We start from the raw sequence: 13,915 nt of genomic DNA, 5'->3' as shown, positions 1-13,915 counted from the left end.
ATTAACTGTCTGAGAATACCAACTAGACACTTGGAACTTGAATCTTTGTCCCACTACACTGCTCCAACCTGGTGCCAGCCTTTTCATCTCTTATCCCCCTGCCCCAGATATCAGGACCCTGCTATTCTGGTAGAGGGAACAATCTGATGAAATGAGTGATGGTTCTGCAGTGTTACTGTCTCTGTATTCTAATGCTGTCATCTCCCTTAATAAATCTGAAGTTCTGTGGTTGTGCTTTTTTAGAGCAACTATCCCCTCTGCCTCTCCTTGTCTCTCACCCCAAAGCAGAGGCAGTAACATCCCTTACTGAGGAGCTCATGCCATCACAGGGGCAGCAAAGACCATGTCAGCTGTCAAATCTTATGACAAGTATGGAATTCTTGTAGGAAAGGAATTTAAAAGAGAAGTTGAGTCATGGGACAATCAACCTGTTGCTCGTTTGTGCCAACAGCAACTTCTGGAATATGGGAATAAACTGATAAAAAGCTTTTGAACAGTGGAAATATTTCTGACACTGTGCCAGTTTTCAGGGAATTTGATAACAGTGCTGTCTCATGAACTGCATATACTCATTTGTGCCTGTAGTGCCACAGCTTGAGAGCCTGGAGCATGTCTAGGGACTTGACAAGAAATGTCTATTTTTGCTGTGAATGATTGTGTCCAAAGTGTGCTGGACTGACCAGTACTTCCATCTAGTGAGCTCTACTCTTTTGTCTTTTTCTCCTTTAGAAAAAAAACAGAGGGTACTGTCTCCTGGAGTCTTGTAATAAAGCTCTTTGTTCTTACACTTATGCCTGTGGGGTTTTTTTGTTGTGTGTTACACATCCCCAAATAAACCGGTTGACATGAAAATGATGTAAACAGAGTCCTGGTAGGCTTTTGTGTTCCCTAACCAAAATCTCTTGTCAGAAGAGCACCCTGTGGGCAAGCTCTGGGGTTGGGGGAGAATCACTGGGTGATGACAGTCTGTGGGCACTGGGGTGAGGGAAGTACAGTGGGCAAGTACATTTTGTACAGAAACATCTGTCCTCCTGAAGGCAAGACCTGTGTGTACAGTCCTGAGGAAAGCCTCAGACTCACCTTCTGAAGAGAAGAGGATGACGGTAGCTTCTCTGCCAACTGCAGAAACATCACAGCTACAGCTTGCTGCTGTTTTCATTCTTAAATTGCTTCAGTCAGTTTCATAATATGGTCATTTTACAGTTACCAAAAAGTATGATCTTCAGATAACACAGAATATTCAGGGTTTTATCTCTGATTGCAGCTAAGGGCCAAGGTTTCCAGCACCACAGGAGAGGGTGTTCATAGTGAGGCTGACAGTTTACAAAAGGAGTTCTGGAAGGGACAAAAAAAAATGGGAGTGGTGGGTAGCTGGGAGGTCATCTAAACTTTTTGTCATAGCAAGCGTTGGTTTGTGTTTTGCCTTTGAGGCTGAGTGGGGTGATAAGAGCAGACAAGGAAAGAAAGGAGCATTCAGCCTTATCTGCAGTTTTTCTGTGTTATACTAATGAACAACTGGATACCCTTCTTTCTTTGCTCAGCTGTTTCTGTTCTCATCCCTTCCTTTGCTCTTTTTTTTCAGTGTATGTTTTCTCCTCCCTTCTTTTATGTAATCCTCTTGTAACCTTGGTGTTTCTTTTGTCTTCTCTCCTTAGTATGGAAAGGATATTGCCTCTGCTACACTGTTTTTGTTTTCTTGTGTCCTTCCCCATTGTCCTTAGCTCTTGTTTAGTTAGTTGCAAGTTCTCCAAGGTCCACTAATTGTTTACCTAACACTGAGCATGGTGAAGCCTAGCTCTTTGGTCTTTAAAAGCTTCTGTAGTATAAATGGTAGTAGTTTTGTCTATCTTGCGTCTGTATTCATTGATGAGAGTATGCTGCTGCAATTTCTTTGCCAGTCAAAGCCATGGTTTGCTCCAGCATGCCTATTGTTTACCAGTCTCTCTAAATAGTTAAAAAAACCCCAAAACACCCCAAACCAACACCCCCCACGCCCCGGGAAGTGAGAAGGAAATATACAGAGGAAAGAAAGTCTCCAGTTGTTTTCTTAAGGCTTGATTTCAATTAAAAAGCCCAAACCAACGCAACATAGCTGTTCTACCAGGCCTTTACTTAAAGAGCTGAGACTATTAAGCAGTGTATCTTCCGTTGTACCATGGTGGTTGTGGCTTAGACACCCTGTTTCACTGCCTTGCTGCTTACTGATTTTATTAGTTGTGTAGTAATAGACAAGTTCTTGAAACTGTTTGCTACTTAGTGACTTGCAGAGGAAGACTGGAGCTAGCACTGCCAGCAGTTACAAATGCTGGAAAAAACCCCATTGATTTTGAATTTAATATAATTTTGTTTCAGATTTTCTTTCTTCACTCTGATTTTTGATAACAAATTTGTCATCACTGTCTCTCACTCTCTCTGTTGCAGTTTTGCCAATTTGAGAATTCACCCTCATGGATTAGTGTTGGTGGATCTGCAGAGCTACAATGATCATATTAAAGGAAGAGAGGAAGTTGATCAGGTATGAGTACTGTTTGTCTTATTAGACTTACCTAGCTGCATGGGGAGACCCTTCTTTTCTTCAAGTCTATCAAAATATATCTTGATAAAAGCTTTTGAAATATTAAAGTCAGTTCAAACCTAAATGCTTACAGATGAGGAACAGTAGCACCTGTTGAAGTTGCATAAACATGTCAGTGCATGCACACACACACACACACACTCTTTTTTGCATGTACTGGGCCTTGTGTTCTTTGATGTAAAAGTTCTAAAGATCTAGCAACCTTGGTTAGGGCTTGGTTCTCTTTAGGTACCCAGGGCAGTGAGGGAGAAGTGATGCTCAACCTGCAACCTGATGTATTGGTATATGACGTTTTTTCCTTCTCTGTTCTGAGAGATGTGGAGCCTCTATATTCAATCTTTTTCCCCATGGAGAAAAAGAACTTCATCTTCCCTTATAAGAAGGCTCCAGACATTGGATATTGCAGGGGAATAGGCCACTGCTTTAGCAGGAATGGAACCTCAAACTTCTCATGTCCCCCTTCTGGCTCTGTTGTCCTAGGGAAAGCTAAATGCAGTGATGACAGCTGCTGTAATATGCATATTCTTGCTAGAAACCAGGCTAAGGGGCCAGCGAGTTACATTTCAAAGCCTTTCAGTGCAGGTGCTACTTTTTATTGCCTTCCAGGTAGCCTAATTTAACAGATATTTTGCATTAAGTAATCACCTACAAATTCCACCTCTTATTTGCTGTTTTTTCCAGCTTCTAAACAAAGTAGAAGAAAGAATGAAAGAACTGTTTCATGGTAATATAAAAAGGGTGAAACGGTAAGTTTGTACCTCTGCTTCTGTATGTGGCTTGTCTGCATAGTTACTAAAGATAATAAGCATATTATGCTTTGCTGTACTGCACTGAATAGCCTGGAGGATGAATTTATGCATAGTTTTTTTCTTCCCAATATTTTCAAATTGTTTTATTGCAGAATTGAAGGTATTGTGGGGTTTGTCATTTTGTTAAGCTTCATCTTTGGATTGTTACTTACAGGACAGGGATTTTTTTTTTTTTTTTAATTTGTTGCAGTGGTTGCATGAAATAATGTGAGAAAAGGCAACCAGGATGCAAGAGCAGACTGCTCTGGAAGGGCTGGGGAGCCAAGGGTGTCAGGGGAATAGGCCAAGGCATGAACTGTACCCTACAGGCCACATCCCACAGCTCATGGAGAAGGTGAGCAGGACTGGTGATGGTGAGCAGGATCAGGCTCAGCTCTGTGTCTGTCAGACTGGGATGTAGTCATGAGGCAGTTCTGACAGCAAACTGGGTGTCAAGGATTGGTGAAAGACCTGTGCAGGTGGGGACATGGACCACGGGCAAGGGTTAGAGCTAAAATGGAGCTCAAGCCTACCCTGGAGGACACCCTACCCTGACAAGGTTTCCTACAGCTCTTTCTCTCACAACTCTGCATCTGCTATGCCTCATGGTGCTCATTGTGGGCTTGTGTGGCAAAAACCTTGATGGAACCTGTGTGCTTAGGAACTTGCCAAGAAGATAGAAATGTTTTGTAGCAAATATTTGTAATATAACTGATAAGTGAACAATGGAGGCTTTGCAAGCCCTCTGTCAGTTTGGATTGCTTAAATTCAAGGCTAAATATTAAACTTTAAGGATTCAAATCGTGGCTTGTGACCTGCTGCTGAAATAACATTCATGCTGGATGTGGCTCACGTTGTCCTTGTGGCTGATTGACACCTTGAAGCCAGGGAGCACTTACTGCAGGCATGTGCTTGGTGGAAGGTGCAGTGGGTGCTTGAAGGAACAGAGAAGTGGAAATAAGTTAAGAAAACTAAAAAGCAAGTGTAAAACCAACAAGATTCAGTAAAGCCAAGGAGCAAACTATGAAATGGGAGAGCAGTTAAGCACTCTGTAACAGTTAAATACTACTACAGAAAGTAATCTGAGGCCACAAGTAAAGTGGTAGTGATTTGAAAAGTGATGTTATACCTTGAATATTGTTATTTCTCTTTAACAGTTGTGTGTAAAACAGAGAAGTGGTTATCTTGCTTTCCTTCAGCCTTGTAAAGCCTCACAAAGTGCACAGTGTACAAACATCGATGATCTCGTGTATGTCTTTACGGGGGAGAAGCTTTTTGAGGATATTTTGATACCGAAATATGATATTGGGAGTTCGTGGAATCTCTGTGATAGGAATTTCTTAAAAATGGGTCAGGACAACATCTACCTGAAGTGATATAGATCAGTTGGTCAACCTTTAGTACAGGAAGATGAACCTCCTAGAACAGTGTATCTGGCATGGATCTTGTCGCACACCCCTCAACTTTTTTTTCTTTTCTTTTAGTTTATTTTGCATCCTTTCGGTGTTAGCTTCATGCATGCAGCTCCACTAGAAATAATGTAGCTGGAAATGTTTTTCCTGCCTTTTTGTTGATTTTAGGTAGCAAGTGGATGATCTTGCTCTCACCGTGTGCTGCCATCTTGTGGCTCACTGAGGCACTGAGGAAAGATTTCTGAAACGCTTGTTGAGAATCACTAGTGAATTTAGAAGCAGCTTGTCTGTGTCTGGTCTTCTGCTACACCCTCCTTTGGAAAAAAACCTTTAACTCTTTGAAGTGTGTGTAGGAAATCTGATGAACCCTGTGCCTGCACGTTTTGCCTAAATGCAATCGTTTTGATCATTCAGAGTAATTTCAAATATAGTTTGTGTTTACAGGTGAAATACTGATTTGAACCAAGAACGAAAAAAACTCACAAAACAAACAACAAAACAAAATCTATGCAGATGATTGAACCACTTTTAAAAAGTAATGCAGACTGTCAGCTGATATTAAGGACTGTGCTTATACAATACAGTATACAAAACCTAGCTCAGTTTGAAACACTGTAATAATTCACTTTTTGCATTTCTCTGTGTATTAAAATGTCTCTCAGTACAACTTGAGAAGGGTGAGATCCACTAATCTCAAAGAAATGACGTTCTTAGGTGAGCTAAAGGTGGGAAGAGGTTTTGTCATGTTTTTTTGTCTGCATTCTACTTTTGTATTGTATTTTGTTTCTAGTTGAACTGATTCTTCTAAAGAGGCTGATATGTTATGTAAATTCCCTCTCTTAGAATAGAGATTCACATGCACATTGTAGAAGTTGTACATAAAGAAGAATCATTTATGTCATCTGTACCTTAGCAAGTTATGTATATTTATTATGTATATTTATGACTGATAGGCTGCTTCTGTCTGTTGAGTGTTAAATGTGGCAAATTTTCTTAGATCTCTCTTGTAAATATTATTTATTTATTATGGTGAATCCACAGAATGTTTAAAGTGGATTTCTAAAAAGATAAACATGCCAAATGTTTTGTAATCTTTTTTCTTTCTATTTCTTTCTAGGTTGCCAGCCATTTTGAGAGGAGGTGTCATTGATAGATACTGGCCCACAGCTGATGGGCGCCTGGTGGAGTATGACATAGATGAAGTTGTTTATGATGAAGATTCACCTTTTCAGAATATTAAAATTCTGCATTCAAAACAGTTTGGGAATATTCTTATCCTCAGTGGGGATGTTAGTAAGTATCATCTCATGTGAGGATCTTTTGCGTGAAAATGTTGGAAGTGTTGTTTTCTGTCCTGCTATGGCAATTTTAATAGATGACTAAGGGTCATTGTTCTGATGCTGGGAATTACATATGCGTGTACACATATATCTGTTCCTATATATTAAGTGTGTAAATCAGGAAGGCTGACCAGTGTTAAATGTAGAGTAAAAAAATAACATTTCTTTTCCCAAAGTTGCTATCTTTGGTGTGGAAAGTGGCACAGGAGAATAGAAGACAGTGTTCTCTAGCAAAGCTTGGTCTACTCCTTTCTTCTATGTGAGCTTTTTCCGTTTTTTGTTTGTTGCCAGTCCCGTCTCTTGAGAGTTTCTCTTTGACAGTAAAACAAGCTACTTTGTTGGTCTTCAAAACACAATGGAATTCTAAAGAAATATGAAGAAATAGGAGCTGGAGTATGTGTGTGTATAATCCTGCTGTTGCTTTGATTCTCTGAGGGAATTACCTGGTTGGTGAGATCTAGGACAGCTGTATCTCAAACCGTTTAACTGCTTTGTTGTGAACATCTTTTGACTCTTCTTTAAAATGCCCAGCTGAACTTTTAAGTTAAACAACAGTGACCCAACCTTTAAGAGGTTTTGTATGTGGTACTTTGTGCCTGCTGATCTTTGTATTTTTGAAAGTGAACTTAAAAGAAGGTGGGCTACTGTTCTTTTAAGTTGGATAAAACTGTTGTTTGCTAGAAAATCTAGGCAGCAAGGAGTATACTTTGTAAAATCTCTCAGTTCTTATGTTGAAAAGTAGTGACTGTGGTAAATGAAGGATGTTGCTGCCTAGGGATAGAATACCTAATTTCACTCTAATAGCAGAGTAATTAAGAAATTTAACTATAGCTTTTTGAAATAACTCTAACAATTCAGTTAGCTTTCTGCAACTGTTGGGGACTTCTGTGCAGATGGCAGCTGAAAAGCCTTGTTACAGAATACATTAGTAAGGTATTTTCTTATACAGATAGAATTGTGTTAGAAATCACCAAATTAGTTATTTCATACTTCTAGCCAGAAATTTTCATCAGACTTTAATATGGAGATGAGGAATGTTGTCACAATATGCCTCAGAGAAAGGAAAGTGTACCATTGCTTGTTTATCTTCCATGAGATTTTAAAATACTGCTTTGTCTCATTTGGTTACCCTACACTTACAAGCAAAGTGGTGATTGCCAGGCAGAGTGATAGGATATACCATGATGTGCTGCTGCACAAAGCTTCGCCCTTGTGGCTCAGGTCTGTTGTTACAGACAACTGTCTGCTTTTGAAGGTCATGCTGAAGAAGCCAGTGGAAGGCATGCTTAAGGGCCCTTCAGCAGTTGGGTGGTAATGGTCGTGTTTGTGCTTCTGTGCCCGGATCCCCTGGTGTGCATCTAGGTTGCTCTCTTCAGCTGGGGTCCACACTGGGTTTTCAAAAATGTCCTGATCTGTCTCTTGCAGGACTAGTCATAGGTAAAAAAGCCATTGAAGTATCAAGTGTGGACATCAAATCCTAAGTATTGACAGTTTTACTCCACCAGTTTTCTTCTGGCACACAGTACTTCCTAATGCCAAAGTAGCCATTGCTGGGTTCGCATTGAGAATTAGAGAAACCCTGTTGGGGATTCTGAGGAGGATCCCATTAGTTGGACTGTCTCTGAGAACTATGTTGTTTCTGTAGATGCTCTTGCTTTGGTTTGTATTATATTACCTTTGGATTAATACCAGTTAATGAGAAGAACTAAAGATGTGATATTTCTCTCCAACTCTTTCTCTTCCTTTCATTCAGATTTGGCAGAAAGTGACCTGGCATATACTAAAGCCATAATGGGCAGTGGAAAGGAAGACTACACTGGGAAAGAAGTGCTAATCCTAGGAGGTGGTGATGGAGGTATACTATATGAGATAGTCAAACTGAAGCCAAAGATGGTTACTATGGTAGAGATATCCTTTGACAAATGGGCAATCATTCATTTCCACATTTTTCAGACTGCATTTCTGCTGGTACCATAGCACTGTTAACAGTCAGGTTCTGATTTGTGTTAGGAAATAGGGTCTAAAATAAAATTTCGTTTTGTCAGCTTACATAGACGCATTACTGGGGGTGACTACATATCTGTACATCTTTGTGTAGCACCTGCTTTCAGGTTCTGTAGCTCTTTGAGTAGCGGTTTACGTAAAACTAGAAAGGAACACTTCTGTCATCAGACTGATGCTTTCTCCGATAACAGAAGACAGGTCTGTCAAGTCTGTGGTTTGGGCTCAGTTCTGCCTTCCTGAATTCTTCAGTTTTCTAAAGAAAGCTATAAAAAATAGTGCCTAGAAGCAAAAAAGTTCAATCAGTAGGAATGTCAGGACTTAATGAATTGTATTGGTGGCAGAATGACCAACCCTGTTTTAAAAATACCAATACAAATAAAGTTTTCAACATTCTTAGTTTGTAATGCAAACTAGTGTTAGCTGTATGAAATGCTGATCACCCTGGGTTTTGGGATCCCTTTTCTAAAACTGAAAATAATTGTTTTAATAACGATTTTAAATGATGGTAGGTTAAAGTCTTAACCTAGTTTAACTTTATGGGTGTTTTACAGTCTTACAGTTCATATTTCAGGCTTTCACAGTGATGATAACCTAAGGTATCAAAAATACTGATTGAAACCAAGAATAAGCCATTCCTAAACCTCTAACTGAATGTGGAGGGCAATCCTTGAGGTTGGCTATTGCAATATGTATGCCAATAGACACATCTTATTATTCCTTTGTGAATGACACCTTCTTGAGAATTAATTTCTGAAGAAATAGAAAGTGTTGCCTCTCTTATTTCTTGAATGTACCATGCCTTAACAAGCTTCAAACATTGACCAAATGGTGATTGACGGGTGTAAAAAGTACATGCGTAAAACATGCGGAGATGTCTTAGACAATCTGAAAGGAGAGTGCTACCAGGTAATGCTTTGCTTTTCTTTCCTTAGGACTAATATTTCAAATGCACTTATACGTAGCCTGGAAGACTGCTATGGCAAAGTTTTGGGTACAAGTTTTCTGACTTTTCTTAAATTTAGGAAGTATTTTTTCCTTTTTTATGACACTTTCAAATTTTAATAGCTGGGATTTGTGTTGTAAATATATATTAGCATAAAAATATTTTAACTCTCCATCTTCAGACTTCTGAAATTAATCACATAAATAACTTTTAAGGAATGTGAAAAAGCAGAATGTTTGTTACCATAGCTTACGAGTAAAGAAGAAATACCCGTACAAATGTAGTTTTAAACATTGTTCCTTATATAATGAAAAAGATAGAAGAAATGTGTATTTAAGTTAGTTGACCTATACTCTTGAAAATATCTGAATTTATAATACACAATTAACAATTATTTTTAATTTGCATGCAAAATCTCTCTTTGCTATTACATTAAAAATAATAATAAAATCCACCAACAAATGTCATGTGTTCCTGCAGTTAAGGTCTATGTGCTGGATCTAACAGAACTTACAAACTAGCCCAGATGTAATCTGACGTTTTCTTTCTGTTTTCATTACTGTTCCTTAAATGTTCTCAAAGATATTAACTTGCAGGAGTGAGCTAAAAAAAAAAAAGGCACAAAAAATTAACGGAGAAGTCACATGCTAGTCTTCACGAGTCAGTGGCCCTTCATACAAATACCTTATTTTACTCGTTTGTTGGGACTAACTACTAACTGCTGTTACCATTTGGTAGGAGGAACAGTGGTCACCCAGCAGTCAGTGACAGAGCTAGGAGGTTCAGTCCTGGAGTGCCTGTGTTGTCACTGTTATAATTCTTATAGCACTTTCTTCTTTCTATATGATGTAAAAAGTTGAAAATGGAGCATAAAATTAAACATGTATTTAATTTTGTGCTTTTCACCTCTAAATTTCTGTGAATCCACATTTGTTCCTTTTATCTGGTCACTTTTAGGGTGTTTTGAGGACTACCTAAAGTATTTCATTCTTACAGGTTCTAATTGAAGACTGTATTCCCGTACTGAAGAGGTATGCCAAAGAAGGGAGAATGTTTGATTATGTAATTAATGATCTGACAGCTGTTCCAATCTCCACATCTCCAGAAGAAGGTAAATCTTATAATTTATTTTCTTAAACTTCTGGGAACTTTCAACATTTTGTCCCTCTGCTTTATAGTAGTTTGCAGCAAAAGTACCTTGATTTTTTTCCTTTTTAATAGGAAATCTGAGAGGAAAAGAATGATAGTAACACATCTGTTCTTTTTTGAGTTTTTCTTGAATGTTAGAAAAGACTAGCAAGTGCTTAGGACTCCTTTAAATTGTGCTTATTCCAGAATAAAATGAAATCATGTAGTTCATTAGAAAATATTCATTAGAAAGTATTAGGAGTCCTACTCCAGTAAGTTTTCTTCACTTTTTGATTTCTTGGACATTTCTGGAAAATTACTGTGAAGAAAAGTAGCAGTACTTCCACCACCACTGCCATTGCATGTGGTTTGTGTTTGGGTTTTTTTACCAGGCTTTTATTTTTTTTAATGTTTTATTTTATTTTACTTTTTTAAGGTATAGAGCAGCTCCTTTTCAAACAGTGGCTTTTTTGCAAGTCTTGAATATGTAGTAAATGTGTTAACAAGCCAGTAATGTGTTCTTCTGTTTTTCAATCATTCTCTATATGTAGATTCCACATGGGAATTTCTGCGGTTGATTCTTGACCTCTCAATGAAAGTTCTGAAGCAAGATGGAAAATACTTCACACAGGTATCACATCTGGATGTAACAAAGTATTGCTTTGTATCTATTGCAGTTGTATATGTGCTGCATTTTTCAGTTAAAAAAAAAAGGAAAAAACTAAAAATCTACTGCAAGCTGGGTTTTTTCTCCTTTTAATGACTTTAATTTAGGCTTTGCTAACTGACTTATCTTTTTCCATTATTTCAGCTGAATCTGTAGCACTTTTGTCTTGAGTTTAAAAGCAGAACTTTAAGAATCAGCAAGACATTACAAAATATTGTAACTGTAAGCAGTTCTTGGAAAAACAGAACAGATATACTTTAGAAACAGATATATGGTTTTTAAGCTAATGTCTCCAATTGTAGAGTGTAAGACATGACAATTCGTCATCCATTAAGGTGTAAGAATTTGAGGTAGGTGCAATGGGACAAGAAAATTAGTCATTTGGGAGTAAATACTCTTTTTGCTTATTCTCCACTCCTAACACAACTCATTGGTTTGGCCTCTGCAAAATGCATTTTGAACATTTAAATAAGTTTGTTTGAATATTTGGCATTTTGTGAAGTATTTTATATAGTCATAATTTAGGTTTTGTCCTTGTGTATGAAATTTTAAGTGCAACTCTGTTTAAAAGGAAATAATTCACAATTTTTTATACTGGCCAGAGTGTAACAGTATTACCTCATAGATAACATGTATTGTGGATTAGCTTTCAACTGAAGATACTTTATGTAACCCTGAATTTGGAATGCCACAAAGGAGTGTGCAATTGTACAAGAATGTGACAGGAGCCAGCAGATGATTGAGTGAAGTCTAAGTCTCTGAAGCTGTATTTCTTTAGTCATCCTCATACCTTAACTAGTTTTCTGATGTGTGGAGTATCTGAGTACTGCATTTTGGAAAAATCTTATTAAGGTCTGAAATAGCTTAGCTGAAATTATGTATTTGAGCTCTATTCCTGTCACCATAGAGTTTCTGAGGTGTGTAAAGGAACTGGTTTACTGTAAAACTGTGCAAGTTTATAAAGAAATGCAAAACTTGTAGGATAAAGCTTTTGGCAGTTCTGATGTGCTGCTTTATTTTAAAATGCTCTGGTTGTACAGGCAAGAGAAATTATCTTGTGGTTGAAATATAAGATGATTACTATGGTTGTATCACACTGTAAATCTGTGGCTTTTCTTCCTCTAAATAGTGGAAATATTTATGACAGACTTTAATATTGAAAGGACAACACTGCATCTTTTGGACTGAGCAAGCTGTTATGTTGCAGTCATCGTAGTTGTAACATACACAGTGAGACTAGCTGGCTGCATTAGAATGTATATAAATGTATATCTGTGGACAGGTTTTGTCAGACTTTGAAGGACTCTGAGAAGAAGCTTGTGCTGAAAGCTGGAGTGATGGCTGTGCTCCAGCAGAAATACAGGGGGGTTGTTTTGTGCCAGCTGAAACCAATGGAGGTTGAGACCAGTGCAGCCCTGCTGCCTGTCCTGTCCTGGTGGAAGGAGATAAGTCAGCTCTCCAGCATCTCTGCTTGCACAGAAAGGATAGACAGCAGTACTGAACCAGTCCTGGTGGGTTTAAGCTGTTGTGAAACTGCAGTGTTATGTTTCATGGTCCCAAACAACAAAGCGTCCCTGGCAGGCTGGGAAAGAAACAAAGTGGAAGTGGTGTGAATTTGGACTTGTAGCTGGGTAGCTGGTAGCCAGTGAAAAGACTGGAATATAGAAACAGTGTACTCTGGAAACTTAGTCTTCCTGAGGGTGTTGAAAAAGGAGAATTAATACTGGGGCAGACAGCTATCAGAGCTTTTGATACATCTACTGATACACTATGCGGCTCATTTGATGGTCGTTTTAGCCTCTTCCCAGTTGGGCCTGAGAAAACAAAACAATCCGCTGTAAAAATTGAATAAGGCTGTGTAGTGGGCTTGCATGGCCAGGTTTTGGTAGTGGGTATGTGTGTGAGGGGGGTTACAGGGGTGGCTTCTGTGAGAAGCTTCTTAAAGCTTCTCCCGTGTCCTACAGAGCCAATGCCAGCTGGCTTCAGGACAGACAGACCCACTGCTGGCCAAGACCGAGCCAAACAGTGACAGTGATAGCACCCCTGGGATAACAGATTTCTGAAGGGGAAAGAGTTGCTGCACATCAGCAGTTGTAGCCAGAGAGAGAAGGGAGATTATGTGAGAGAAACAGCCCTGCAGACGGTGCAGAAGAAGGAGGAGGAGGAGCTCCAGGTGCTGGTGCAGAGATTCCCCCGCAGACCATGATGAAGACCATGGTGAGGCAGGCTGTCTCATGGAGCTCCACAGTGAAGCAGAGATCCACTTGCAGCCCCTGGAGGACCCAATGGTGGAGCCGGTGGATGCCTGAGGGAGGCTGTGACACTGTGGGAAGCCCAAGCTGGAGCAGGTTTCCTGGCAGGACCTGTGACCCTGCAGGGTACCCATGCTGGAACAGCCTGTTCTAAAGGACTCACACTGGAGCAGTTTGTAAAAACTGCAGCCTGTAGGAAGGACTCATGTTGGAGAAGTATGTGGAGGAGTGCCTCCTGTGGGAGGGACCCCACGCTGGAGCAGGGGAAGAGTGTGAGGAGGAAGGAGTGGCAGAAACATGGGATGAACTGACCACAGTCCCCATTCCTCATCCCCAACAGTGCAGCAGGGAGGAGAAGGTAGTGAATTTGTGAGTAAATTGAAGCCCAGGGAGAAGAGATTGTAAGGTATTTTTAAGATTGGGTTTTATTTCTTATTATCCCACTCTGATTTGGTGAGGAAATTAATTGAATTTATTACCAAAATTGAATCTGTTTTGCCTGTGATGGTAACTGGTGAGTGATCTCTCCCTGTCCTTATCTTGACTCACTAGACTTGCACCTTATTTTCTCTTCCTTGTCCAGCTGAGGAGGGGAGTGATAAAGCGGCTTTGGTGGAGACCTGGTGTCCAGCCAGGGTCAACCTACCACACTCTCAGAAGACTGAGTAGTCTGGTCATAGGATGAACAGTCTATTGGGGTGATTTAAATAAAATCAGCTGTCTATAACTTTAAATTTAAATTAGGTTTTGAATTAAACTAATTGAAGCTGGCTACTTAAAGGATTGCATTAGACTGTGGAGAGAAG

The 13,915-nt window shown here is 39.4% G+C and overlaps 1 protein-coding gene across 2 annotated transcripts in view; it reads left to right on the top strand.

The window, feature by feature from the left end:
- SMS (spermine synthase) overlaps positions 1–13,915 on the top strand; it is a 46,767-nt gene that overhangs the window by 21,957 nt on the left and 10,895 nt on the right. For both annotated transcript variants that reach the window (XM_027637349.1, XM_027637360.1), the window contains exons 3-9: positions 2,422–2,515; positions 3,257–3,321; positions 5,893–6,068; positions 7,869–8,023; positions 8,936–9,025; positions 10,059–10,173; positions 10,742–10,821. In XM_027637349.1, the coding sequence (XP_027493150.1) occupies positions 2,422–2,515; positions 3,257–3,321; positions 5,893–6,068; positions 7,869–8,023; positions 8,936–9,025; positions 10,059–10,173; positions 10,742–10,821 (775 nt within the window). The remainder of the gene's footprint in view (positions 1–2,421; positions 2,516–3,256; positions 3,322–5,892; positions 6,069–7,868; positions 8,024–8,935; positions 9,026–10,058; positions 10,174–10,741; positions 10,822–13,915) is intronic.

Source organism: Corapipo altera, unplaced genomic scaffold (genome assembly GCF_003945725.1).
Source record: "Corapipo altera isolate COAL_440 unplaced genomic scaffold, ASM394572v1 0, whole genome shotgun sequence".
NCBI lineage: Eukaryota > Metazoa > Chordata > Aves > Passeriformes > Pipridae > Corapipo > Corapipo altera.
The sequence above is the reverse complement of the archived record's forward strand: the minus strand, read 5'-3'. Positions and strand labels throughout refer to the sequence as shown.